Source organism: Chlamydomonas reinhardtii, chromosome 5 (genome assembly GCF_000002595.2).
Source record: "Chlamydomonas reinhardtii strain CC-503 cw92 mt+ chromosome 5, whole genome shotgun sequence".
Lineage (NCBI taxonomy): Eukaryota > Viridiplantae > Chlorophyta > Chlorophyceae > Chlamydomonadales > Chlamydomonadaceae > Chlamydomonas > Chlamydomonas reinhardtii.
The window spans coordinates 3,145,706-3,172,032 of record NC_057008.1 but is presented as its reverse complement, the minus strand read 5'-3'; the positions used below and the strand labels follow the sequence as shown (position 1 = coordinate 3,172,032).

At 62.9% G+C, this 26,327-nt stretch overlaps 4 protein-coding genes across 4 annotated transcripts; all 4 read right to left on the bottom strand.

Moving 5' to 3' along the window:
* Positions 1-47: 47 nt before the first annotated feature.
* Positions 48-8,641, bottom strand: CHLRE_05g239500v5 (uncharacterized protein). Its single transcript, XM_043062342.1, has 15 exons — positions 7,791-8,641; positions 7,462-7,502; positions 7,050-7,174; positions 6,553-6,699; positions 6,217-6,330; positions 5,767-5,826; positions 4,466-4,573; positions 4,175-4,253; positions 3,876-3,985; positions 3,421-3,627; positions 3,017-3,280; positions 2,643-2,759; positions 2,358-2,414; positions 1,960-2,184; positions 48-1,724 (listed from the first exon to the last, which is right to left on the bottom strand). Exons 1-15 carry the CDS (start codon positions 8,177-8,179, stop codon positions 1,653-1,655), a joined length of 2,115 nt encoding a protein of 704 aa, XP_042924906.1. The 5' UTR covers positions 8,180-8,641; the 3' UTR covers positions 48-1,652.
* Positions 8,642-8,909: 268 nt separating this feature from the next.
* Positions 8,910-18,271, bottom strand: CHLRE_05g239450v5 (uncharacterized protein). The gene is made up of 15 exons (XM_043062341.1): positions 18,041-18,271; positions 17,715-17,879; positions 17,400-17,523; positions 16,854-17,193; positions 15,935-16,641; positions 15,271-15,691; positions 14,919-15,045; positions 14,197-14,752; positions 12,406-14,017; positions 12,044-12,245; positions 11,601-11,765; positions 10,506-11,388; positions 10,085-10,269; positions 9,763-9,849; positions 8,910-9,544 (listed from the first exon to the last, which is right to left on the bottom strand). Exons 1-15 carry the CDS (start codon positions 18,174-18,176, stop codon positions 9,303-9,305), a joined length of 5,952 nt encoding a protein of 1,983 aa, XP_042924905.1. The 5' UTR covers positions 18,177-18,271; the 3' UTR covers positions 8,910-9,302.
* Positions 18,272-19,054: 783 nt separating this feature from the next.
* Positions 19,055-21,847, bottom strand: CHLRE_05g239400v5 (uncharacterized protein). The gene has a single exon (XM_043062340.1). The coding sequence runs from the start codon at positions 21,100-21,102 to the stop codon at positions 20,425-20,427; it is 678 nt and encodes a 225-aa protein (XP_042924904.1). The 5' UTR covers positions 21,103-21,847; the 3' UTR covers positions 19,055-20,424.
* Positions 21,848-23,538: 1,691 nt separating this feature from the next.
* Positions 23,539-26,317, bottom strand: CHLRE_05g239350v5 (uncharacterized protein). The gene is made up of 2 exons (XM_043062339.1): positions 25,064-26,317; positions 23,539-24,843 (listed from the first exon to the last, which is right to left on the bottom strand). Exons 1-2 carry the CDS (start codon positions 26,093-26,095, stop codon positions 24,673-24,675), a joined length of 1,203 nt encoding a protein of 400 aa, XP_042924903.1. The 5' UTR covers positions 26,096-26,317; the 3' UTR covers positions 23,539-24,672.
* Between the last annotated feature and the right edge of the window lie 10 nt (positions 26,318-26,327).

The following is a 26,327-nucleotide window of genomic DNA, read 5'->3' as shown; positions in this document are numbered from 1 at the left end:
TTCAATGTCGGCTATTGCGCGTCCCAACTGCAGGTCAGACACGTTCATCATCAATGTGGTTACAGCTCCCCTTAGCACATCTCACAAAGCCATCCCGCGTCGCATTTAACGCACTTAAAAGTGCCAGCAAAGCGTTTTACGAAGCAGGGCCGCTACTACCGCCGCGCCCCAGCGACTAAGAAGGGCACATATAGTAACCGCGGCTGCGGAGCAGCACCATGAGCAGCCAGGAGCAGCATCTGAGCAGCACTCTACTCGCTCTACTTGGGCACTCTATACTCCGATTGTGGTTGGTGACGAACTGAGGCGCATACTGTATCCTCATCCCAAAGCCACGCGCCAAACAATAACCCACCCGCTATAAACCTCCACAACTCAATAACGTATCACATCGTGCGCCTGGCGGCGGGCAGCAATTGGCTGCTATAGACCATGTACCACCAATGCCGTAGGCCGGCGCATGCACACTCCGTGCCTAAGGGGCCAAACGTCCTCGACGAACCGCAGCAAGGAGATGAGGCCCGGCACGGCCCCGCCAGTGCCCGCGTCATCCTCAACACCCGTCTGTCCTTCATTAGCTGAATCCCTGCAAATACGGTACCTCAACCCAAACCAAGTATGCACCCTGTCCTTCAACAACTTCCACCCGCCAATCCCCCTGCGCCGCATCGTCGCAATTTATGGGCACGCAAAGAGCCCGCACGCTTTGCCCCACCTGTGACGCTGTGTTGCACGCATCTCTGCCTACCTGCTCAACGCTTTACTTTTATATGCTTCTTCATACCACAAAGCGCCTTATGGGCTGTGCACGCCCAACGCCAGTCACTAGCCCCTGCCGTACGACACGCCCATAGTCGGTCGCTTGCGCACGCTACTCGCACAGGCATGGCCGCAGCGCCGGGAAAACATCATAAGTACTTCGACAAGTTCCAAGCCTGCACGTCACACGATGCTGTCAAGAGTGGAACAATTGGACTCTCCGTGGAGTCTCGTCGATGCATTCCAGCACCACGTGATGCCCTATAAGCAAGAGTGCGCTGCATATCGCACAATCGTTTGCATCCGCACCAAACACCATATGTGCAGTCTTGTGCCGCCTAGACGGCGGTGAGTCCACGCTCGCCGCGCAGCAACTGGCTGCACCTGTTGAACATGAAAGACTCCAATATCGTATCAGGCAACTAGTCGACAAAATGTGAAAAGGCACAAGTTTGCGCATTCCAGGTCACACGTCGCACGCGCACGCATGCATGCCATAGATCGCGCACTGGCCTCCTGAGGCGTTCTCGCATCACTGCCTTTGTTCAGGCTCCCGCTTTAGCGTGCCTTTCTGCTGCCACAGCCCTGCGTATGCGCAAGCTGCGCCCCCTCGCTTGCTGTTTCAGGCAACCGCCCCACACAATTCTCAACGAGACCCGCCTGCAGGCAGTTCCTGCCTCGATGTTCTCGAGATACTGACCGCATTCAACTTGCCGCCTCTGCAGACGGCTGTGGTGTCGTGCCGAACTGACCCACGGCGCCACCACCAAGTACCGCCCGCCACCGCTGTCTGGCGCGTCCTCCTCTCGCGCGTAGTCCCCAGCACGCGGTTACGGTCCCATGTTTCAGCGCCAAACTCGTTATGGCGTCACTCCTCAGGCTCGGCCGCAGGCTCAGCCGCAGAAGCCCTTCTTCTGGTTCATGAGCGCCGTGAGGTCCTTGATGTCGCGCTCCAGGGCCATCAGCTGTTGGGTTTGGTTGGCAGGCGCGATGGGGATCATACATGGGCTTCAAGCAACGTCTGGTGGTGGCGCTCCGCATGAGGATAGCCACGACGCACCGCAGTGGGTACGGTGCCTGTTCCTGCGCTCCCCCAACCCTGACACTGGTTGCGTGGCCCCATCCCGCTCTAGCCACCCGTCCTCCCCTCCCCTCCCATGGCGCCACCCCGCGTCTCCCCCTTCCCGCACTCCTCCCCACCTGCTGCTCCATTTGCTTGATCTGCGCGGCCTTGGCCTTGAGCGCCGCCTCCAGCTCCGTGACGCGGCCGCTGAGGTCCGCCTTCTCCTTGCCCAGCTTGGCCGCCCGCTCCTCCGCCGCCGCCTTCTCAGCCTCCAGCGCCGCCTTTTCGGCCTCCAGCGCCGCCTTGACCTCGGCCGCGGCCTTCTCCAGCGCCTTCTTCTCCTCCGCCGCCTTCTTCTTTGCCTGCAGGAAGGATGGCAAGGGTAGTATGTGATGGTGCGGAGATGGGTGGATGGCAGCGTCGGCGCGGGACCGGCTGCAGGCAGCGACCCGGAACCGCGAGAGCGTTGACAGCATCCTGTGTGCTTGTGCCGGTTTTGCCACGTTGTGCATGATTGTCCCTTCCCAAAACCCACCGCCGTCAGCGCCTCCTCCTTGGCGTTCAGGAGCTCATCCGACTTGGCCGCAAACTCCTGTGTTGGCCATAAGGTATGCAAAGTATGGCGTGTGAGCCACTGTACGGTTGTGTGCAAGCAACGGCCTCCTTTCACCGTTTCAGGGACGTCCTGTCTCAGCGCCTCCGTCGCGAACGGACAGCCCACGACCCCTTTCCTCTCCTTCAACACCTCGACTGCCGCCCTCCCCGCTCTTTTGCATCGGGTTTGAACTAGTTTGAGCTCGTATCTACAACCTTGCCCCACCTTAATGTCTGCCGACACCTTGTACTCCAGGTCGGTGATGGTGGCTGCCAGCGCCGCCAGCCGAGCCCGGGCCGCCACCAGCTCCGCGTTGCGCTCGCTCTCCAACCGGATGGCCAACTGCACGGGTTGGGGGTTACATGCATGCGTAGTTAAGAAGGATCGGAGTTGTAGCCACGCACATTGGAGGGGATTGACGGGGCGGCAATCAGGGGTTCGGAGGTGGAAAGGACGGGGCGGCAATCAGGGTTTGCGGGCCGGAGCAGAGCGGGCAGGAACCGCAGGATAGGGCGTGTTGGGATGGGAGGTGGATGGACGGCAGTCGCCGCACGCCCTGATGAGACTAAAAGCAAGGTAGCACAAGACGGCAAGCACACCTGTGCGAACGCCTCGTCGGCGGCAGCGTCAGCCGCCACTGCCACCGCGACGGCTGCGGCCTCCTCCACCGCCGCCTCACGCGCGGGCGCCATGCGAGCCTCCTCCGCAGCAGCAGCCTCGGCCGCCGCAGCGGCCTCGGCCGCGGCAGCTGCCGCAGCAGCAGCCTCCTCCGCTGCAATCGCCGCCGCCACGGCCTCAGCCTCGATGTGCAGCGCTACGGCGATGGAGGACGTGTCCGCGATGGCGGCGGTTTGCGCCTCGACCTGAAAAGGGGCGGTCGCATCGGAACTAGGTTAGCCGCGGCCGCACAAGGCGCACATGAAGGTGCCTTGGTGTGCCCACTGCCCAGACGTGCCCAAGCCAGGGGCACAAATGAAACCTGCTCGCAGCGCCACCAACCCACCGCAAAGGCCTGCCTCATGGCCTCCTGCAGCGCCGCCTCCGCCTCCGCCGCCGCCTTCGCGGCCGCCTCCTCCGCGGCCTTCGCGGCCTCCTCCGCCGCCTTGGCTGCTGCCTCCGCCGCCGCCTTGGCCTCCGCCTCCGCCCGCTTCGCGTCCTCCACCGCGCGCCGGTTCTTCTCGGCGGTCAGCTCCGACACCGTGGCGTCGCGCTGTGCGCCGAAGTAGGATCAAGGGAACATACACGTATTGAGTGGGACTGGGAGGGGACGTATAGTTGTTGAGGAACGTGCAGTTGTTAAGTGAGAAGAGGACTGAGAGCGCTGTGGGCACGGCGTGAAGCGCTGTTGGACCTTCCCCCCTTGCCTTTGGTACTGATAGCCGCTGCGCCGCCGAGCAGCCTCCTCAGCAGCCATCTCGAGCCCTACCAGCGGCCCCACCACATTACGGGACCACTCACCACCGCTATGGTTGCCTCCAGCTCGGCAATGCGCGCCACCGCCGCCGCCTTCTCCGCCTCCAGGCTCGCCACCTGCTTCTTCAGCGCCTCGATGGAGGCGGTGAACGCAGCTGCAGGGCAGGACAATACGGAAGCAGGACAAGGGGAGGAAACGGTCACGGAGGACACAATGGCGGTTTTGATAGCGGTTGCTGGGGGCCCATGCCTCGCTTCCACCCCGATTCTTTGCTGCAATGCCCCCACGAGTGCCCCCCTTAAAGAGGACATAGTGCAGTTACCCAGATCTCCGCGCTGCTCACCCGTGTCGGAGGTCAGCTTGGTGCTGGTGGCCTCCAGCTGGGAGGTCAGCTTGGCAATCTTGGAGCTCAGCTCGCTGACCTGCAAGGTGGAGGCAGGAAGGACGTACGGTACAAACCAGGGATCCATTGAGCAAAACGTTGCGGAGTGCTTTGTGCAGTAGCCAGTGCCAATACTTTGGGTATGCGTGGTAAAGTCTCAGTGACCCCTTCACAGAACCCTGTGCCGCTCTGCCCGTCTATGCGGCCCCTCCCCCCTGTGCCGCCCCTCCCCCTCCCTGCGCCGCCCCGCACCTGGGCCTCCAGCTGCCCCTCCAGCTCCGCCTTGCGCACGCGCAGCCCCGCCGCCTCCGCCTGCGCCTCCGCCAGCTGCTTCTGCAGGCTGGTCGCCTGCGCCGCGGCCTGCATGCGCGTGTGACGAGATGGGGGGAATTTGTCGGCCACGATGAAGTTATACCTGCACACTCCCCCCGGGTTAGTTTGGGCTGATATCTACACCCCACACGGGGGACACGCCCGGTTCAGGGTACCCCCCAACTTAAAGGCCTTAGAGAGCTATGTTCGGGTGATCGCTGCACGCTGAAATTTTGGGAGTAGCTTCCTGACGGTTTTGACGGGGGGAGGAGGGGCGAACATGCCAGGTGCTTCAGAACGGCCCCCCCCATGCTTCCTATCGCACATAGACACCTATATTGATAATCCTACGCTACGAGCGCGATCGGGGGCGATCGGGCTCAACAAGGACACTTCCGGGCAGGCATGCACGCATGTGTGTAGAGCTGGGTACGTGGGGACGGAGGTCACAGAAAACAGGGCCTGACGCAGCCCTGAAGCTTTACATAGCACACATATGCATACAAGATTATGTTTTGACGACCGCAGCACCGACAGTTGTTGTTTCGACCAGAATGCTGTATGCATGTCCACCGAATGGTCTTGCCGGCGGGCTACAGCATCTAATATATGCTATATATGCTCTATCTAGGCGACGGCAATCTTAAAAGCTAGTCGAACTGCCCTTTGGATGAAACCAAATTTTTGGCGGACCTCTTGAGCAGCGGGGACCCAAACGGACCTGCAACCGCTCCTAGAGTCGCCTGCATACCATATGGAAGCAATCTAGACGCATCGGAAGGTGCAACTCTGACTTTGTTGGCGGCCCCAAGGAATTGCCACTGCTCGCCGAGGCCTGCGAGCCTGCGCTAAGAGGTGCAATTGCTTTCATAAGGTGTAAGTAAGCGTATTCAGGGCCGGTGGATTCACGCTTAGCGGATTTGAGCGAACATGCTCAAAATTGGTCTCGCGCTCGCGAGACCTACACGACACTTAGCCCGCTAATATGCTTGAACATGTGCTCCTCACATACCGAGGGCAACGTGCTTTATAGAATTGTAAATGGCGCTTGTATGAATAAGAACGCCCAATCTTGGGTTTTGGCCCCGCCCGGAACCGGGCGTGTCCCCCGTGTGTCTACACCCCCTCCCCCCGACTACCTGCCTTCTCTCTCTGCCATCTCTCTGTGTCATGCACAACACACATACTCGTACACACTCACTCTAACACACACTTGTTCACCAACACCCTGACACACTCACCTGCGTCTTGCGGTAGTTGAGCTCTCCCTCCAGCTTGTTGATGGTCGACTCACGGTCCGCCTGGGCGGCGCGTCGGGAGAGAGGGAAAGAGTGGGGCTAATGCGCTGACAGTCCTGACACGGTACACACCGACACGCACTGGCAGCCACCCCACTTCTCTTCCCCCCTGTGCTCCGCTCGTTTTAGCTTGGTTTGGTGTAGTTTGGGCTGGTATTAACACCCTGCTCACTTATTCCCCTCCTCCCTCCTCCTTTTCCGCTATCTCACCAGCCGGCTGCACACCTCCCCTCCCTCTCCTTCCCACTCCCCCACCTCACGCCTCCCCCCCTTAGCTTGGTTTGGTGTGCGATGGGACAGTTGTAAGGCAGGTTGGTGAAGTCCCGTAGGGTGCAGCTTGGTTTGGTACCTCTACTAAGTCTACTTCCCCCGCCTCCTACATCTCTCGCTCACCAGGCGGCTGTGCATCTCCAGCATGGTGGCCTCCGCCTCCATGATGGTCATGCCCGCCGCCGCGCCGCCGCTGGCGCTCAGCTTGTTGTCCAGCGCCTTGGAGTCGTCCAGCACCTGGGGGGAGGGGAGGGAGGGGAGGGAGGGAGGGGAGGCAGGGAGGGAGGCAGGCAGGGGGCGTTAGGCGGGCGGGCAGCAAGGGGGCCGGAGGGCGGGCGCATTGGTACAGCAGGCGCATCGTTAGGGAAGGGAGGCAAGGGGAAAGGGGGCATGGAAGAATGAGCAAAGCGCCATGGCCTGCGGTCCTGCGCTCCCTCTTTGAGCCCCTCGCCGCCGCACCTTGAGCATCTTGGCCTTCATGGCGTTGCTGCCGGCCTTGCCCTTGGCGGCGCCCGGGTCGTCGTCCTCCAGCCCCTCCAGCCCCTTGAGACCCAGGATCTTGGCCAGCACCGCCTCCAGCCGCCGCTTGTTCACCAGCAGCAGTTGCTGTACATGAGGGATGGAGGGGAGGGAAGGAGGGAAGGGAAGGAGGAAAAAGGCAGGGTGAGCAGGGGGAGGGAGAAAGAAAGGGCGCGGTGAGAGAGGGGGGAGGGAGGGGAATAGGGCTGAGGCGGGGTCACAGCGAGCCCGCAGCGCTTCTGCAGCCAGTCCACAATCCACGGGGTGCACCGGAGTGAGCTCGGCGGGAAGACTCTTCCAGCTACCCTCCCCTTGTCCTTCCCCCCCCCCCCCCCGGGTACACCCAAACGCATGTCGTACTGCCGCACTCCGCCCCAAGCGCGACACCCCCCTGCCGCGCTGCCCCCCCCCCCCCCGCAGGCAGGGCCAGCCCGCACCTTGTCGCTGAGCAGGCTGTTGCGCTCGCGCTTGAGCACCATCACATCGTCCGCCAGCTTCTCCGTCTCCTTGGCGAACGCCATGGCCTGCACGTGGTTGACGTGCTGCCGCACCTCGGGGATGGCTGCGGTGGGGGGGATGGGGGGTGGGTGGGTGGGGGGGGCAAGGCGGGAGCGGGGTTGGGCAGGGAAGGGGCGGGGAGCAGGAGCGGGAAAAGATGCGGGAGCGGGGCGAGCGCTAGGAATGTCGCGGTTGGTGGAGCCCCCAGGTGGATGCGCAGGGCAGGTGGAGGCGCACATGCGGCGGCGTGCGCTGCACGTCCTATCGAACAGCATGAAAACATCGCCGGAGCACCATTTGGGAATCGGGTTATGTGAAATTGTTAAATGCACATGCGCTGGCAGCACTCACTCTCGGGGCGGCCATGTCGGAGCTTCTCATCAACATTCACCCTGCACGTGCACACAGATGGTGCGAAGTCGGCATCGGCACCGGTTTGGCAAAACCATGCGGGTGCGGGGTGCCCCAATGCCCAGGAGCAGGCAAGGGCGTGCAGGCACTGAGAGGTCTGGGACACACCGCCACTGCCGCGCAACATCAAATCCTTCACGGTGCAACCAGCCCTGATGCCTCTCCATTAATCCAGACAAAAAAATACTATCGCACCCACCCTTACATCCACCCATCCGCCCATGCACCCATCCACACGTGCATACCCCGCGGCACCTCCCCGCCCCTACCTGTAAGAGCTGGTGACGGCTACGAAGGCCGATGTGGGTTTGCCGTTCACCGCCGCCGATGTGGGTCGGGAGGCGCCCGACATTGGCACGCTGACGCCGTTGCTGCTGCTGTGCTCCACAGACGGCAACCGCTCCAACTGTCCGCTGTTGCTGTGGCTGGCGGGCTTCGCCGCCACGAAGTTCTGGGGGGCGGAAATGACGTTTGCAGAGGGGAGCGGCGGGCAGGACGGCGCGGGCGCGGATGGCCGCAGTTCCGGCTTGCCAGCCTGGTTGCCCGGTGCCGAGCTGCGGTGCTTGGGAGGCAGGCCCTGTGGGGTGCCCTTCATTGACGAGCCGGCCAAGGACTGGCGCACGGGCGTGTTTGGGGCTTGCGGGTCTGCGGCACCCATGGTTTGGCGTGTTGGCGGTTTGCTGGCCCGAGCCTGGACTGCTAACACGCTGTTTTATGTATTCAGCCCCGGACTGCTGGCGCCCGCAGTCGCGCTGACAACGGCTGTAGAGCGGAATGTGTCGATGTTGTAAGAGCGGCCTTATGCAGCAGCAACCAGCCGCAGTTGAAGACTGCAGGCTGTTGGTCTTCTGTGCCAAGTGCTATAGTCTTTCAGGCCCTCCCGTTTCCTTATCGCCTCGCTTAGTGCGTCTGCGGATGACGACCAACGCCTCGCTTTTGCAGCCGCTGGCCAGATTTTGAGCCCGACGTTGCAAGGCTTCTCCTGTTAAAACACTGGATGCAGCTGGCCGAGCTGAGTAAAGTTCTTTTGTGAGGCGAAGGGTTCGCGATGGCCGTTGCCTGTGGCGCTAACTTGGTTGTAGGAAGGCAAAAGCTGTACACAACTGCTTGGCCAGGCCGCAGTAAGCCTCAAAGCAACTGAGTGGAGTTGAGAATGTGAAATTCGCTCCTTCACGCACCTGCGCTCGGATCCAAGCTCGGCCTTGCTTCCGCCACTGCAGCTGGAACAGGTACTATACAAATTCCCATATCATCCAGGGGCAGGCGGCGGCCAGCCCGCGCCAGCTCCCAGAGGCATATCGGTTGGGGCACGGACAGCAAAGCCACTGCGTGCCGCCCGAGGGCGGTACGTGCCCTGCCATGCCTCGCCCCTGTCTCTCACGGCACTCAGCGACGTACCCTGAACACTCCTCTGCTGGTGTGTGCTGCAACTATCCATGCCCATCACCGCTGGCACGCATGGCTGAGTGCATGCCCCTGAGGCGTCGTGCTTGCGTCTCGCGCACACTGTCATCGCCCCTCATTGCGCCAGCAAATCAGCAATCATGCTGCAATGTGGTTCTTTATTTGGCAGGTTACAAGGCCGCGGAAAAGTCGATGGCAATTGCCTTTCCACGTGCATGGAGCTGTCGGGCAACCACATCTCCATGCTCTACTTCCGCCCTCACCCACAATCCCACGTCCACAGACCAACCCGAATCCACTCCCTTTCTTCCTCAATTCAACCCATGAATCTCAGGCGCACCCTCTTCCGCCTCAATCTTCACCCCCTCCTTCCTGGCTTACATCAGCTGCTCCTCCGCCTCCTCCGCCTCCTCCACATAGCCCTTTTCCCATGGCTGCAGCCGCCGCGGCGGCGGCGGGGGCGGCGTGTCAATGCGCATGAGCCCCGCCGCGCCCCAGGCCGCAAGCAAAGCCTCCGCCTCCTCCTCATTGCGCACCGTGTACACGCGTTCGAAGCCCTCCGCTGTGGTGGGCGGCTCCATGCGTGCGGCGAAGGAGTCCACAATGCGCCCCCCTCGACCTGCGGGTAGAACATGGGCGGAGCGATGTATTTAGCGGAGCATTTTGTAGAAGATGCTTTTAACGATATCGATGCATAGCTGTGACACGTGCGGCACGGCTAAGAGAGGATGCCTCCATTACGGGCCCAGCTGGAGAGTGGAGCAGTCACACGAGCACAAGGAAACAGGAAATAGGAAAGGTGCGATCGCTTGAAGAAACGCGTGGGGTTTTGCTCACCGTGGGGAATGGTGGGGTGGTCCACGCGGGCTGCCACACGCGCCTTGCACACCGGCGCCGGCACGTCAAAGTGCACAGCCACCACACCTGCGTGCGGTGAGCAGGTAGCAAGTCAAATGCAATAGTGTCAATGTCCCGTTGCGTCACGCTGCCTTACGCGTGTTACGGTTCGTGTCATGTCCCGTGCCAAGCTAACGACCAGCAGCGCAAATACACACCCAACCAACACGCAGCCAACTCCCAGACTCAATCCCACGATTCAACCTCCTCAACCCACAAACCCAACCCAACCCAACCAACCCAAACCGCCGCGCTCACTCACCCTTGTCCCGCTTCCCCACAAGCGCCAGCTGCAGCCAGGCCTTGCGGTCCGCCGCGTCCGGGCTGCACCGGTCCAGCACCACGTGCGCCTTCCAGCCGCCGCCGGGGCCGCGAAGCATGGCCGCCCCGAACGCTCCCTCCGCCGCGCCGCGGCTGCCGCAGTCGTCCTGGCTGATGCGGCTCCACCTGCGCGCCCGCACAGCAATCAAATCGACAAGATAGATTAGAACTGTCATGGAGCGTACTGGACATTATGGACGGATGGTGCTCACATATGATCTACCTAGGGTCGTTGTTAAACGCCGGCCGGCCCCACATTGCTGGCCTGCCGCAGTCTTCATTTCTTTTACACATCCCCTACACCTTTTCTCCATTGACCCGAGCCTTGAAGCCGTCAAGCCCTCAAACTCCTCCCAACCCACCTGCCACTGGCCTCCAGCGCCTGCGAGAAGGTGCTCTTGCCGCTGCCCGGCAGACCCACCAGCACCACAAGGCGGGGCAGCGACGAGGAAGGCGCGGCCGAAGAGCCGGCGCCGCCAGCGGAGCGGCCCTTATGGCGCTGCGGCGGCGGCTCGTGCTGAGCCTGCTGCGGCTTCTGCCCCTGCTGACGCGGCGGCGGGGAGGAGGATGATGCAGGGGTCGGCGGCTGGGCCTGAGGAAGCTGGGGTTGAGGCGGCGGCGACTGTCGGCGCGGCGGCGGGCTGCCGCTCGCCGTGTTGCGCAGGGTGAGCGACGGCGCAGTCAGGCCCCCTCCTTCACGCCTTGCTGCCTGCCCCTGCTCCGCACCCGCCGCCTCACCCACATCCTCTCGCGCCCCTGCAACCTCTGCCGCCTCCGCCACCTCCGCTCCCACCGCCGCCTCCGCCTCCTCCGCCTCCTCCTCCGCCTCCGCCTCCGCCTCCTCCGCCTCCGCCACCTCCTCCTCCGCCTCCTCCACCTCCGCCTCCGCCTCCGCCGCAGCCTCCTCCGCCTCCGCCTCCTCCGCCGCATCTGCGTCCGCCTCCGCCTCCGCCGCCTCCTCCTCCGCCTCCGCCTCCGCCTCCGCCGCCTCCTCCTCAGGATCCACCGCTGCTGGCGGCTCCTGCCTCACGTTCGCGGCCTTCCACGTCCGCCGCCAGCCCGACTCCGTCTGCAGGTGGCCGGCCCGCACGTACTTGGCCACGGATCGCTCGAAGCCTTGCGCGGCGAAGGCAGCGGCGCGGCGAACCACGAAGCCCTCGCGTGGCGACACGCCGTCCAAGGCGCTGGGCTGCGCGGCCAGGGTGCTCAGGGTCCGCTCCATCGCTTCCAGGGAGGGGAAGCTGCCTGCAGGTGTGGAGGGGAGGAGGTGTGGGATGATGTGAACGGGTGTGTGTGGGCGGGTGGGCAATCGTGTTTACCATGGCCAGGGAAGCGAAGGATTGGGGGTGGTGGTTGTGGGTGTTTGGGTGTGGAGGTCGAGAGGTGGTAGAAATTAGGCTGCCGCCTTGTCGCTCCTGCCTAGGCTGCGTGCCTGGGTCTTGAGCAGCAGCGCTCACCATTGTGCACCACCGGCACTGTGTGTAGCTCCAGATCGGCCGCCCATGCCTTCACCTGAGGCCAGCTACACCAGGCCTGGGCGCGGCCGTCCCACACGCCGAACAGGAAGAAGTGCGCTGGCACGCGCGCGTAGGTGATGGAGTGGACTGCCGTCATGTTCTCCCCTGCGAGGCGGCCGAGAGCCGGAGGTGGTGCGAGTTGAGGCGGTGCGTGGGCGGGGACTTGCCGGGGCGAAGAGCGAGGCGTGCAAGGGTCAAATCAGCAGCACAGCAGGGCATGGGTGCGGCAGCTTCTGGGCCCCTGCACTAGAGAAACCACATGTTTAGAATGGCAGGCACAAAACTGCCTTGCCCGGCCCCGAGGCTCTGCACCATAACACTAGCATAGTCGCTAGCTAGCGCGGCTCATAGCAAGCTGCTTGTAACAAGGCAAGGCAGCTCACCAAACAGCATGACGCCGGGCGGCAGGCGTTGATCTAACAGCCCACCCGCAGCCGCCAACGCCTTGATGGGGCCGAAGCTGGGGTGCGTGGCAGGGTGCTTGTGCGTGCGCGCATACACCACCACTGCGCCCGGCTGCCCGCCCGCGCCCTCCGGGCTCCGGGCGATGCAGCAGTTGCCGCCGTCCAGCTTCTCTGTGACCACCTGTGCGCGCGCGTTGGTATGAATGGTCAGGGCGCATGCCTTGTGCGGTTGGGGCCTGCCAAGAGCCACAGTGACCCCCTTCCCCCAACCCGTTCCCAGGTCAGCGGCAGCTCCCGTGCCCGTCCGTGCACTACAACCCATCCACCCCAGCACTACCCACCAGCGGCACGTGCAGCAGCGCGCTCCGGCATGCGGCGGCGTCCATCTGGCTGTCGTCCGCCGCAACCTGTGGGCTGAACGGCAGGTGCGGCGTGGAGGGGTAGTTGCCGCCCGGCAGCAGCAGCGGCGGAGGCTGCGGCTGCTGAGGAGCCTGTGGCTGCTGCGGTGGCTGCGGCGGCTGAGGAGGCTGCGAGGCCCGCTTTGAGGCCAGCTGTGGCTGAGGAGCCTGTGGCTGCGGCGCCGCTGGTCGCTGACGGGAGCCGGCGGCCGAGGCACCTGCTGCTGCGCCCGCGCCCGCGGCCGGGGTTGTTGTCAATGTCGACGCAGCCCGAATCGACGCAGCAGCGCCCCTGGTGCTAGGTCCTGCGCCTGCACCCGCTCCTGCGCCCGCTCCCGCGCCGCCAGACATGCTACTGCCGCCGCCATCGGCTCCTGCCTCGTCATCGCCCGCGGCGGCGCCGCCAGCTGCTACAGCCTGGTCGTAGCGCCGCCACAGCAGGTCGGCGTAACGCCCCACAAAATGCCGCTGCTGCTCCGTCTCGATGCTGCCCGGCCGCAGCTGCCGAATTAGCCGCACAGCCGCGTCCGCGGACATGACCGGCTGCTGGGGCACGGCAGTAGCAGCGGCAGCAGCAGCATTGGCACCAGCAGCAGCATGTGCCGGTGGCGGATCCTGACCATGTTTGACCAGGTAACAGGAAAGAACGGTGCCAGCGCGGCCCTTGCCGCCGCCGCAGTGCACTAGCACACCCCGGCCGGCGGACTGCTGGTGGTTGCCGCCACGGGTGATGGCGGTGTTGGTGCGGGTGATGTGGCGCTCAATGCGGTCAAGAATGGCATCCATCTGCTGCTCACTGGGCGGCTCGTAGTTTGGCACCGGCACAAACAGGTTGGTCACCGGTGGGCGGCGGCCGCGCTGGTGCTGGCGCTGGCGCGCCTCTTCTGCTCCAGCCTCCTCCCCTGCCGCGGCACCGCCATCGCCACCACCGGCACCAACACCGGCGCCGTCGCGCAGCGTCACGGAGGCTGCGAACCAGGCGGGCGGCAGCGGCTCCTCTTCTGTCAGCGTCACCACCAGCCCCACACCCATGCTCGCCAGCGCCCACGCCTGCTCGGCGCGCTTGGGTGTGCTGGAGCCCATTAGGCAGCCAGGGACCAGCCAACTGGTGTTGCGCATCAGCGTCACGTCGGCTGCCACGAACCCTGCCCCCGAGCCCGAGGCAGTAGCAGATGAGGCAGTAGCAGATAAGGTTGTAGCAGATGAGGCTGTGGCGGCCAGGCTGGTGGGCAGTAGCACACCGGGAACCACCGCGCGCTCACGCGGGTTGAGCTCCTGCGCCCCTGCGAAGGCGGCGTCAGCCGCGGCGTCGTCCTGGTCGCTGACGTCGCCGCCGCTCGCCTGGCTGGTCTGACCCTCCTCCTGCTGCTGTTGTTGCTGCTGCTGGTGGTGGTGGTGCTGATGGTGCTGCTGCTCCCTTGCAAGGCGGCGGGCGCAGGCGGCCGCTGCGCTGCGCAGCGCCGGGGCCTCAGGTGTGGAGGCCTCCAGCGCGCGGCGCAGCAGCGGCAACAGCGAGACCGCTGCCGGCTCGGAGGGCGGCGGCAGGCCCATGCGGCTGCGACCAGAGCGGGAGGGAGCAGGGTGGCGGGCGTGAGAAGTAAAAATGAGCGTGACGCCTATGTGAGTGGCGCGCCGCAGGCAGGGTCAAAGGGAAACACAGGATAGCAGTTGCTGAACCCGGCCCAAGCATGCATGCACAAGCCAGCAAGCAGCAAAGCAGCAGCACCAACACACCTGCGGGCGATGGTGGCGCGCTCGAATGCGGCGGCCGCCGCCGCAAAGGCGCCCTGCTGGCTCAATGACTTGCCCGCCAGGCATGCCGCCGCAGCCGCCAGCGCATCCGCGCCCAAATCGCTGTGCCCCCGGGGAGCTGCTACATCCGCTACAGCCGCTGCTGCAGCCCCAGCGGCTACAGCCTCCGCCTGCCGTACGTGCTCGTCCACCTGCTCGTACTCGCCGTACCGCCCAGCGAGGCGGGCGAGGGCAACGTGCGCGGCGCCCGCCACGATGTGGCAGCCGTACGGCTCAGCCTCGGCCTCATCGTTACTTGCGTCACCAGCCGCAGTAGCAGCGGCAGTAGCAGTGGCAGTAGCATCCAGCGCGGGCTGCAGCCAGGCCAGAGCCACCTGCAGCATGTTGGACAGGGCAGTGTGCACCGCCGGCGACATGGTGCTGCTACTGCCGGCCGCGCCGCCGCTGCTACTGCCACGCGGCGCGGTCATGGCCAGCTGTGTCAGGGCGTGCATCACGAGAACGCCAGCGCGCTCGTGCACAGGACACCGGCCAGCACCTGTTTCACAACACGGGAAGGTTTGCTTGTCTTCAGCATTAGGCGCTGTAAGCAAAGGGCACGGCATTCGCCATCCTGCCAGAAGGCTACCCGCGTTGCATTGCCAGGAGTGAGAAGGCTTCTTGCGTCCCTTGCCTCCCTCCGCAGCCCCCAGGCCCCGGCGCACCCGCTGCCGCCGCCGCCTGCGCCATCGCCTCCGCCGCCTCGGCGCCGTGTGCGGCCGCCGCCAGCCCCAGTGGGCAGCCGCCGTCTTGCAGCAGCGCCTCCAGACCCTTGGACCGCGAGTGCACGTCCTGTGGTAGAAAAAACGATCGGATTGGAAAACGCAAAACGTGCATGCAAAGCTTGCCGCTGGAGTGCTCCGGTGCCGCCACCCATTACCCACTGCACATTGCGCGGATTCACGAATTGTGAACGCCACATAACATGCAACCTACGGCCCTGAAATCCATGCCCCGTCCCCAGCCTCCCTCCAGCCCTCACGCTCCGCACCGCACGCACTGCACGCACGCACGCACCGAGCGGTCGAAGCCCAGTGTGATGTGGAAATGCTGCTCGCGGGCGCGGTTCAGGCCCAGGGCCTCCCGCACCGCCCGGCCCGCCGGCCAGGCCACTGCCAGAAACACCGCCTCATCGCCGCTCTCACCGCAGCGAGCGCGACCCAGTCCCAGCGGCACCCAGGCGCCGGCGGCGGGGCCGGCAGCGGAGCCGGCGGAGCCCACATGGTCACCCGTATCCGCGTGTTTGGTGGCAGGGGCAGCAGGAGCAGCAGGAGCTGCGGGACTGCTGCTGTCGCCGTCGCTGCCGGCTGTAGCTGCCATCTCCCCCAAGACCATGTCGTACACCTCGCGCGGGGTCATGCCGTACGCCTCCCTCAGCTCACACATCTCGGGCGGGGTGATGAGGGTGATGTGGTGGGCGCGGCCGTCACGGCGGACCCTGCATGTGCGTGAGCGTGTGCGTGTGCGTGTGTGTTGAAAAAAACAACAAAACGTGCGTGTGCGTGAGCGTGTGCGTGTGCGTGTGCGTAAGGGCCGGCGGATGGGCTGGGGATGGGGATGGCCGGGTTTCGCACAACGTGTGCATTGGGCTCTGCAGCGGGCCATGACCCCATGACCCCATGGCAAGGTATAGCACATCATGCAGTCGTAAAAACACGTACGGCAGCCACACACCCCGCACCTGCTGGTGACGAAGTGCTTTGGCACGAGGTCGGCATGGGCCAGCGCCCACGTCGCCGCGCCCTCCACGTCAGCGCCCACCAGGGCAACGTAGGCGCCACCGCAGCACAGCGCCAGGCGGCAGCCGCTGCCGCTGGTGCGGGCGTTGTTGCTGGTGCCGCTGCTGCTGCTGGGGGCGGCGCGGGAAGCCGGTGCTGCTGGGGCGGCTGATGCTGCTGGGGCGGCGGCGGGGGCGGCTGCGGTGCGTCGAGAAGCGGCCGCAGGGCTCTGGGGGATGGAGGTGGAAGGCGTTGCGGTAGCGGCAGCGGCGGAGGCGACGGCGGTATGCACAGTATCGCGAGTGGCGGCGCGAGTTCTAGAGGGGCTGTTGAAAGCAACTGCGGGACGGGCAGCTTCAGCCACAGGCTTCTGCTGCTCCGCCGGATCGCGGCCGTGCACTGCCTCCGCCTCCTCTCCTTCGTCGTTGACATCGTCAGCCCAAAGGTCAGGCCGAAGCGTGTTCCAAACAACGGTGCGCTTGCTCCAATGCGTGCCGCCACCGCTGGCAGTCGCGGCGGCAGTGGCGTCGGCAGTGGCGGCGGCAGCAGCTCCGCCGCCGCGCTTGCCGCGGCTGCTACCTTGGGTGCCGGCTGCTGCAGTGGGCGCCTGTTGGTCCTCACTGCCACTGGCGGCCCCCTCAATGGCCGCATGGAATGCAGGGTTGACAAGCTGCGACAGCGGGTTGGCAAGGCATGGGAATGCTTATACATGCATGGGAATGCACGGGAATGCATAAGCAACGACTCAGTGACAAGTTGGAACCGACTCGTTGGGCTCGGTCGTGCAATGCCGGGCCCTCTGCTGTATCCACTAGCCCCCTCCCCATCGCGCAGGTCCCTCCCACTGGCGATCGCGACTGGGTTTCTCAGACTCTCTCTCACCTTGGCACGTGTTATCAACCAGCCATCTCGCTCCTGACGCAGGTACACGCCCTCAGCCCACTGCTGAGAGCCCGGCACGCACAGCGCGCTGCGCAGACCCAGCACGACCTGGGTCAGCTGCTGAAGGGCTCCGGGGCCGCTGAAAGGTTGCGCGGGGGTCAGCACCCCCGTGCGACGGCGGCGGACGGGCGGGGTAGTGCTGGTGGCATCGGCGACGGCGGCGGCGAGTGCGGTGTTGTTGGTCGGGGTGGTGGTGTTGGCGGCCGGCGCGGCGGCGGGGAGGGCGAGGGCGGGTACGGGGTGCAGGCCGGTGGGGCGAAGCAGGTCATCACGTCGCTCACTGCACACATGGAAATCAACGCACGCCATTAAGGGCGAAGGCGGGTTACGGGTAAAGGCGGCTTGTTTGTCGCTGGATAAACTGTGGTCAAGGCAGAGAGGAAGCCTGTTGTGCGTCGTAATCTATGTGCTTGGGTCGCCCGTCACACACAGGCAGACGGCTAAACAAAATACGGAGGCAACCGGGCAACATACGCACAAACGCACCAGCTCAAGAACTTGCGCTCAATCTTGTCATACACATCAAAGTATAGAAAGTAGTCGGGCAGGCAGTCGTACGGCACACTGTGCCGGGCGGCTGCCCACTCGCCGTACAGGATGTAACGGCAGCCTGGAGTGAGGGGGGGGACGCGTGGTGTGAGGAAGGGTGAAATACACAGGAGGAACGGCACGCATGCAGCCCAACGCACGACTCCGGCTGCGGGCCGACAGGTTCCAAGTAATCATGTGTGGGAGTCGCGTGGGGTGTCCCTCGTTCTGTGAGCGTTCCAATGCGATGTACCGTACCGCGTCGGCACGCACCAAGAACAGCACGAAGGGCCTCTGTATGTGATTGCAGCCATCCATCCAGCTTGGCAAACTGTGTCTCGCTTGCGGGCGTGATCCAGTGACCACGCTTCTGACACCTAGCAGGACCATTGGGCTCTGGGAAGGAAATCCCCAAGTTCGCGCCATCCACTTTCTCCTCTGCACGTCGTCAAGAAACCAGAAGTGGGGAAGCGGAGTGGAGGGCTAAGCGGAGCGGGCCCGACAGTTGAGCCTTCGGAGTTCAAACAGCTGGCTTGCACGGTACATCCGTTTCAGGACATTTTATAACAAAACCCGCAGGTTCCTGCCCGTGCGCTTACCAAGCACGACTCCAGCATCGAGAATTGCAAGGGCATCGCTCTCGGTCAACACCAAATCATCGCGGGTTGCGGCGCCCAGGTTGGCAAGGTGCGGTGTACGCGGAAACTTCACTAGGTCGGGCGAATTGGGCGCCATTTTGAAAACCTTTGAAGCCGCGGGACTCAGCCCAAGTATGTCCTGGTGGTTCTGTTTATGCCTTTTATGAGGGTTAAATAGTTTTTTGTAGTACGTTATGCAGAGATAGCTCTGGCACCAATAAATACTCATTGTGGTTGGCCTGCGCACGGACCGGTTGCGCTCAGGCCATGCGCGGCCCAGCCCCCGACAGGGACCTGCCCAACCCCACGGCCCCTTTCTCGAGGAAATTGCGACATTTGGGGTTTGACACTACTATTACAGTGTCTCATGTATTATTGCTCGTGTTTGCACGCGAAACCTGGTACAGGGTTTTCCTCCGCAAATGCCACGTTTCTTTCCGCATGTCGCCTCCTCCTCCACCCGCTTGTTTCTGCTTGCGAATGCCCTGACCGTCTGCTGCATTATCCAGAGGAGAGCCTGTGTTAGCTACCCTGACGAACTGCCATTTCTGACAAGTGTGGATGGGCACGCGGGGCAGCCGTCACGCCACGCGACACGGGGCGGGGGGAGAAGGGCGCCGGGGGGGGGAGCTACCGGTCAGCAGGCGCGTGGCGGGGGCCTTAGCGCAGGCGCGCTAGGGCGTGCCACCCTGTGCAACCCAGCACTGTCTGCACATCCACCTTTGGTCCCAGCTGATTTTGGCTGGTGTAGCCCAGTAGCCCTCATGGGTGCCCCGTGCCCGCGCGGTCACGCCCCTGTCTTGATCCGCCTGGAACTTAGAATGCTGTCGTGAGCTCCCTGGCCCCCGGCTCACACGCCGGGCCCTCATCTGTGTTGGCAGACGGCCCTGTTATTCCACATAAAACCCTGCTTGCTTTCATGTGCGCGTGGCATCAAGGCCCCACAGGTACCCGCGAACGAATGCGCAAAGCGCTTTATGTATACCGTTACAACACGGTCTGCATCCGCCCCTTCCTGACTGCAGCAGGTACGCCAGATGTAGGGGCACCCCCCTGCCTAACTGCCATCCCCCGCGCGCCCACCCCCACGCTGTTCCTGTTATCGCGCTTTCACTTGCAGCAGCACCACCCGGCACCATCCCCGTTGCCTGCCACAGCTGTCGTGCCAAGGGCTGCTTGCAGTTTGCGGCCTCCAACACCCTCACGCCTGGGTGAGATCTGTACCTACCACTATATACAGGATTGCCGTGCACCGCAACAAGGTATCCCATATGCACACACATTACGGCAAAGGTCCTCTCGCATAACTGTGCCAGGTTCGTACCTCTTACTTATGTACGCCACCGCATCCTTCCCCCGTCCTCAAAGCGCCACGCGCCAGCTAGCACTCGACGCTATGGACACCGCCTATGGCCCGTGCCATGCGCGCATTCTTCTACAGGTAAGTAGCAATAAGAATGGCGAGGGACCCGGTTGACATCCGGGCCCGAAGGAGCACCTTCAAGATTCAGTATGTGCTTGCTGGCCTATGTACGCGAGAGTTTGCACGACTCATGTATTTGGAGACCGGAACTCCCAAGCTGTCAAGCCGACTCCAGCTCTAGTCCAAACACAGCTCAGGCTGCGCATCGCCTTCATCCCATCTTGGTCAACCCCTTTGATCCCTTGGCAATCGGGACCATTCGTTGGACTCGGGCATGTGAACCCCTTGCACAGCTCATCTGCTCGTGCCTAGCTGACTGCATGCATCTGCGGGCATCAAAACGCTGCGACCTAGGAGTGGAAATCAAACCAGCAATTACGCAATCCCTTCATGCTTGTACCCCCCCCCCCTCACAGAAGCATGTGTTTGATATCTTCCAAATCCATATCCGGCTGCTGTGATGCACGTGTAGAGATGCGGCACTGTAGCCAATGACAGCAGCACAAAATCACATAACGCCTGCTACCTTGCATTCTCTTGACAGTTTATCTCCTCTCACAAGCCCGCAGCTGGTGCTGGTTCACACGCGACGTAATGATCATCCTTTCAATGCATTGCCGGAGTGCTTGCGCTAACACGACACCCTACGTACGGTCAACGGCCAAGCCCTGCCCATGCCGCCGCTAAAGGCCGTGGCCGTCGCCATGACGACTGATGCTGGTTTCCGCGTTCATTCGCTTGCATTCAACACAACACAACACAACACAACCTCCAAAACATGCCATGTTTATGCTTTTCGCGGGACTCTGGATCCGGCAAGGCTATCCAGGCAAGGCCACAAGTACAGCCCAGCGCAATCCACCTTCCATGCGGCCGCCGGTCCAGCCATAACACACACACAGGTGTAGCGCCACCTTAGGGCTTAGCAGGGGCGCGTGCCGCTGCGGCGCCGCACCACCACCCCGCCAATGACGTCACCGTCGCCAGAGGCCCGCGCCGCACGACCGGCCGCCGCCATCGCCGCTGCACGCTGCAGCTGGATGGCTTGCTGCAGTTGCAGCAGCTGCCGGTATTGCTGCTGCTGCTGCTGCTGGCTGTGTTGCCGCTGGCCGTGCTGCTGCGGCAGGCGCTGCGGCTGCAGCTGCATCTGAGCCGGCAGCAGCGCGCCCACGTGCACTGGGAGCCGCGGCACGGCGCGCCCGCGCGGGGGTGGCGGCGGCATCCAGCCGCCGTTAGCTGATGCCACGGCGGCGCTGGCGGCCGCGGCGACCGACTGCAGCGCGGGCCAGGCGCCCTCGCCACTGACGAACGGGGCCGCGCCGTTGGACGGATGGCCCGGCCGCTGGTGCTGCGAAGGCAGAGCAGCGGCCACTGCAGGCCTGTGGGCTAGCTGGTGACGAGCGGTGGCTGCTGCGTGTGCCTTGCCGAGTCCATCCACACCAGCGAAGGGCTGTCGGAGCTGCAGTGCGGTGGGCGGGTCAGGCAGGCACACGCGCTGCGGCATAGCGAGCTTGAGATCCAGAACTTTCTTATTGAACTCGCTACGCAGCGTGCGCAGTTCCGTCAGAAGCTGCCGCTCCGTGTCCAGTAGTAAGTCCATTTTTGCCTCAAGCTCTGCGCCCGACAACCCGCTGAGCGGACTCATTGCTGTAAATCCAGCATCGCCGCACGCGGGGCGTGCAGGCTCGGCATCGCTGGGGCCATTGGACACCAGGTGCGAATTGACGCGTTCGCTAATTCGGGCTCGCACACGGCGCTCCCACACACCCTGCTCCGGCAGCTGAGCCTTTGGCTCTAGTTGAGGAGCTTCAGCTGGGTGAAACGGGCTGACGTCGCATGCCTCCGTGCGACTGACGCTGACATGGTCCAGCTGCACCTTGTCGCGCGCCTCGTCAACCGACGCCCCCGACGTGCGTTTAAGCTCGAAGCTGGATAATCGCTTGAGCACACGCTCTACCGGCTCTGCCATTTGCTCAAGCGTGCTGCCGGGGCAACTCAACTGAAGCAAGCTGTCTAATGTGGTATTGAGGCAAATACAGGTAGCGTTCTTTGAGATATGTGTTGTAGCGTGCGTGGGAAAGCAGTAGCACTCAGGGCATCGTCTAGCACTCAGTTCGATGTGAGAATTAGACGTTCGTCTTCGTCTGACTGGGGGACGACTGAACTGCCAACTGCGCTTCAGCGCTCAGGTTCCCGGCGACGTCTATATAATTGCATATGTTCAGCGGGAGCTCGATCTGCCTACCGCGTCATCCAGAAGTGACTCAAGTTCCGGCTGGCCCCTCGAGCTTCGCCTCGCAATTACGTGACCCGCTAGATCTCTGCTGGTCAAGGGCCTCAACTTCAGGACCTATTGACGGCTGTGTTATGTGCTTCGTCACGCAGAATTCGCCGAGAAAGCGTTTCCGGTTTCGCGCCTTTCGATAGCCAAGCCATGTTCGAGCCGCAACGCGCCAGTTGGCGCGTGCCCCGCGCGGTGGAAGGGTAGGAGCGAAACGTAGCCCACCCTGCGTCCCCTCATCCGCCCCTCGCCCAGGTTCCAGGGGCGAGGGGCGTGGATTTACCCCCCCCCCCCTTCCACCCTGGCTGGTGCGCCGCTAGCTATCTGTGTAGTCCAAGGTGGAAAGGGGGGGGGTTCAGGACACAAAATGACAGACCGAAACCCACGGGACCCCCTCCAGACCGACGGTATGCTCCCGCGTATCAGCTTGGGGACCCTGGAATCCTAGTGCGCATGTGCCAACAAGTCTTGATACGTTCCAGCCTCGACGCAGGAACGGACTTCCCCTGGCGGCGGTGCTTGCTGTGGCAGATGAATCAGATTGTGCGGCTTTGGGCTCGTAGGGCTACATTTGTGGCTCCTCGCAAAATTCGTGGCACACACCCGAAACCCGGAACTGAGGCCGACGCCCGCCCGACCGACATCGCCCAACCGCAGCGCTCGTATCTTACAAAGGAAGGGGCGGCGTCAGTGGCCGAATTCCTTAACATGGCTTCGTTTGGTTGACGAAACAGGCTGCCGCCGCTTCGTTCACCCCCAAAATTTTTCCGGGGGCTCCGCTCCCGACCCGCACGATGTCGACACCGACACGACACGCCCACTCCTCCCCTGCTTCCCGCCGACCCAACCTCACTCTCCCGCCGTCAACACCCATAGATACAGCCCTTTGAGCCTTCTGACCATATGCCACGCAGGTTTCGGCCGTGGAGTAGCCGCTGGAACCCCCTGTCCCTCGGCCAAAAGTGGCCGAAATCCCAAAAATGTCTTCCCCAAGATCCCGTGCGCCCAACCGACATCGCCCAACCGGCATAAGCCGTTATGCAACACGTCACTAGCCCTACCGTCGCATGGTCCATCACACATCCCTACCATAAGCGTGTCTCCGTCCGAACACGGCTGGGGGCGATGGGACAGTCACGGTGGCGTGTGCTGGCGTGTGCGTCCAAGTATTGCTACTGAGTTACCCCAGGCCAAGCCGATGGGTGATGACAGCTCTTGGAATGCCCAGGGGTAGGAGTATCAGAGGAGGAGCGCTTGTTTTCGTTCTGCCCGGCGCTGCGCGCTCTGCATACCGTAGGTACCGCATGCATGGCAATGGAACGTGCCAACCTCCATGTCTGCGGCACAATCAAGCATTGGCCGCATGCTGTCATGACGGCTGGCCATGCGGCCCGTACGATTTGGGAGTGCTCCCTTCAACTTGGCTGACTGGCTTGGCGTCCGGGCCGGGGGTCCCTGAGATGCTGGGGTGGGCGATGATGTTGATGGTTGCTGGGCAGGTGGCTAGCTGCAGCTGTGGTGATGATATGCGGTGCGGCTAGGTGCGGTGCTGGAAACAGTTCAGCAGTTGTGTCGGCCACTAGCGCGGGTTCAACCTGCCTCTGAGTTCTGACGACGCAACTAAACAGTTCACTTGGTCTGTCGGCCAAAGTTGCCACTTGCCAGGCAGTTCAACCTTGGGTGGCACAAACGCTCACTGGGCTTACCCTTACTAACTGCAGGACCCCAGCAGCCCGCCCATGCGCCCCACTCCGCATCGCAATCCAGTTACAGCAGCCATACGGCCTACACGACGTTGTGCTGTTGCCTTCTCCAATACGTTACTTTACTTTATCTTCATTAACGGCACAATGGCAAATCTGCAGGCTCTACCCTGCACATTGCAGGTGGATGTAGGGCGCCGGCGGGGCTGAGACCAACGGGGACATGCCGTCAATGAGCACCAACCAGTCCTGCCACGGAGCATGGACTGGCGCCTAACGTGGAGCCGTGCGCACACAGCTGTTCCAACATCTACCATGGAGCCCACGACGCCCATTCCGTCATCAAGGCTCGTCTGCTACCCCTCTCGAGGCGAAATTTGTGGCTATGCTAGCAGTGAGATCCTTGTCCTCGGGTGCTGGTGATTGCAGACGCATTTAACTCCGCACCACTTGCACCACATACACACGCATTTGGACACAATTTTAATCACAATACAGTATAAGGGTTGCTCTGGAATACTCCGCCCCCGACCGCCATACACTTCCGCCTATGCGTGGTACATAACAACAAACGCATTCTTGGCCATATAACGTTTGAGCGCCCACCAGGCCTTTCACACTTCACCCCAGGCCGTACCCTCTCCACGTGTCCAGGTCAGACCCTATGCATCCGTCATCGTCTTGTCTACTCCTCAAGGAAAACCTTGCTTATGACACATGGCAGGGGTGCAACCCTTAACTGCCAAGAATGAATGAATGTATCGGTGCTTCAGCTGCATAAGCATGAAGTACGTGAAACGAGTCGTGCGTTAACCGCAGCGCGGCACCCGATCTTGAGCATGTGTTTGCAAAAGTCCCGCAAGCCTGGCCCGTCAAAGTCATGCTCGCACGCAAGGAATGCAATCTTCCCTGCAGGATTGAGTCACGGCACAACCCATGCGCACACTTTAAGTCCTCCTAAAGCAGGCACGCGTCAAGGCTCTACAGTAAGATGTCGTCCATTGTGATGCACTTCCACAAACGCCCATACGCCTGCGCCTGACTAACGTACTGTGAAGCCCATGCGCATAAGCAAGCACGATTATCTCGCCGATTTAGCACGTGCACTTTAAACTTGTCAAGTGCGGCCCTGTGTTATTCTTCGCGGCTGTGGGCTCTTCTAGCCTGTAGTGCATCCGGACGCCCTTCACCGGGTGGCGCCGGGCACTCCGCGGAACATCGCCTGCTGCATTCGTGCCGCCGCCATCCGCAGCTGCAGCTGCGCCATGTGCTCCCGGCTGCCGTGAGCCGCGCCGTGGTGGTTCGGCAACGGGGCGGTGCCGTAAGAGCCTTGCGCAGGCGCCACCATGGGAACCGCCTTCATGGAGAAAGCACGCACAGGTGCGCCGGGCGTCGAGCGCGTCAAATATGTGCTACTGGCGTTGTGAACGCGAGCCCAGTCCCAGGCCGCTGACATGAAATACGCTACAACTGAAACCACTATTATCGATGCATTGCTGTGTGGGACTTGCAACAAGCTATTCAGCCGACCGGGGACAAGAGCCAAAGCAGAAAGCCACGCACGACTGTTTGCTCACCTTCATCCGAGGGGGGAGGCTCTGCCGCTGTCCTCCTTGCTGCCGGTCGAAGCCTGTCACGCCGCAAGGGGCCGGCGCTCCGCTGTACATGAGCGGCGGAGCCGATTGCTGCGGCCGAGGCTGCAAGTATGGCGGCGGCACCGCCGTAGGTTGGCTGCCGGCCCGGAGCCGCGGCGCATAGGCGCCTGCCGCGGGCCGATAGGCGCCAGCAGCCAGCTGCAAGGCAGGCGCGGGCGGCGGCGGCATCAGCTGCTGAAGACGCTGTTGCTGAAGACGCTGTTGCTCCTTGCCATGGATGGGCTCAGCTGGCCGGGTGGCTGGGGGCACAGAGCAGGCGGCGAACTGGGCGGGTGCTTGTGCTGGCGATGCGGACGCTGACGGGCAGGCAACGACCGCCCTTCGGGCCGCGGTGTACCCAAGCCGCACTTGCTTCAGCGCAGCTTTGATGGACTCCTCCTCCTTGCAAAGCCGCACATATTCGAGCTTCAGAACGTCTTTGCCGAAACCCGCTAGCGCCGCTGTGCCCACTTTCTTCGGCGACGACTGCCCGCATGAAGTGGACGTGCGCTCGCAACCAGTCACAGCTCCCGCAGCGCTGAGCATGCTGCCACGTCTGCACGCAGCATTAGCGCCGTTGTCGAGCGGGTCCGGAGGGCTGCGGCCCTTTGCGACCTCGCAGCGCAACGCGGTGTCTGACCAGTCGTCGGCTGGGCAGCGGATGGGAGCCAGCCGGTCGTGACCCGCGTTGTAGGTAGCACTTGGTTCTACAATATCAGAGCGACGACTGGCGAAGTCACCCAGCTCCGGGGCTGTGCACTCAGCTGACGGATGAACCGGCACACCGCTGAGGATCCGCTCCACGCCTTCGGCGATGTCTGAGCACTCATTGTCACTGCTGCTATTACCAGGCTCAGCGCTGGCAGACGAGGGCGAGCGGCGCACCACCTTGGAACACTTTGCATCCGGCGAGACGCCGAGTAGCCGTTTGCGGCCCTCTTTCCCAGCTGCATCTTCATAATATATCATCTGCATGATGGTAGGCGTCGCTTGGCACTGAGCACGCTCTTGGTGAACAGGAAGCTAGACGGCCCTTCAGGGCGAAAACGCTGTCTTTGCTTGTATTGGCCACGTCTTTGAGCTATCTTATCGTTCTTTGTGTATGTTGTGCAACTCAGTTTGTTATATCAGTGCGGCTGGACTCTAGGCAGGGCAGTCGGATGACCCGCGCACTGAGATGCACAGCCAAATGACCCCATAGCATAGC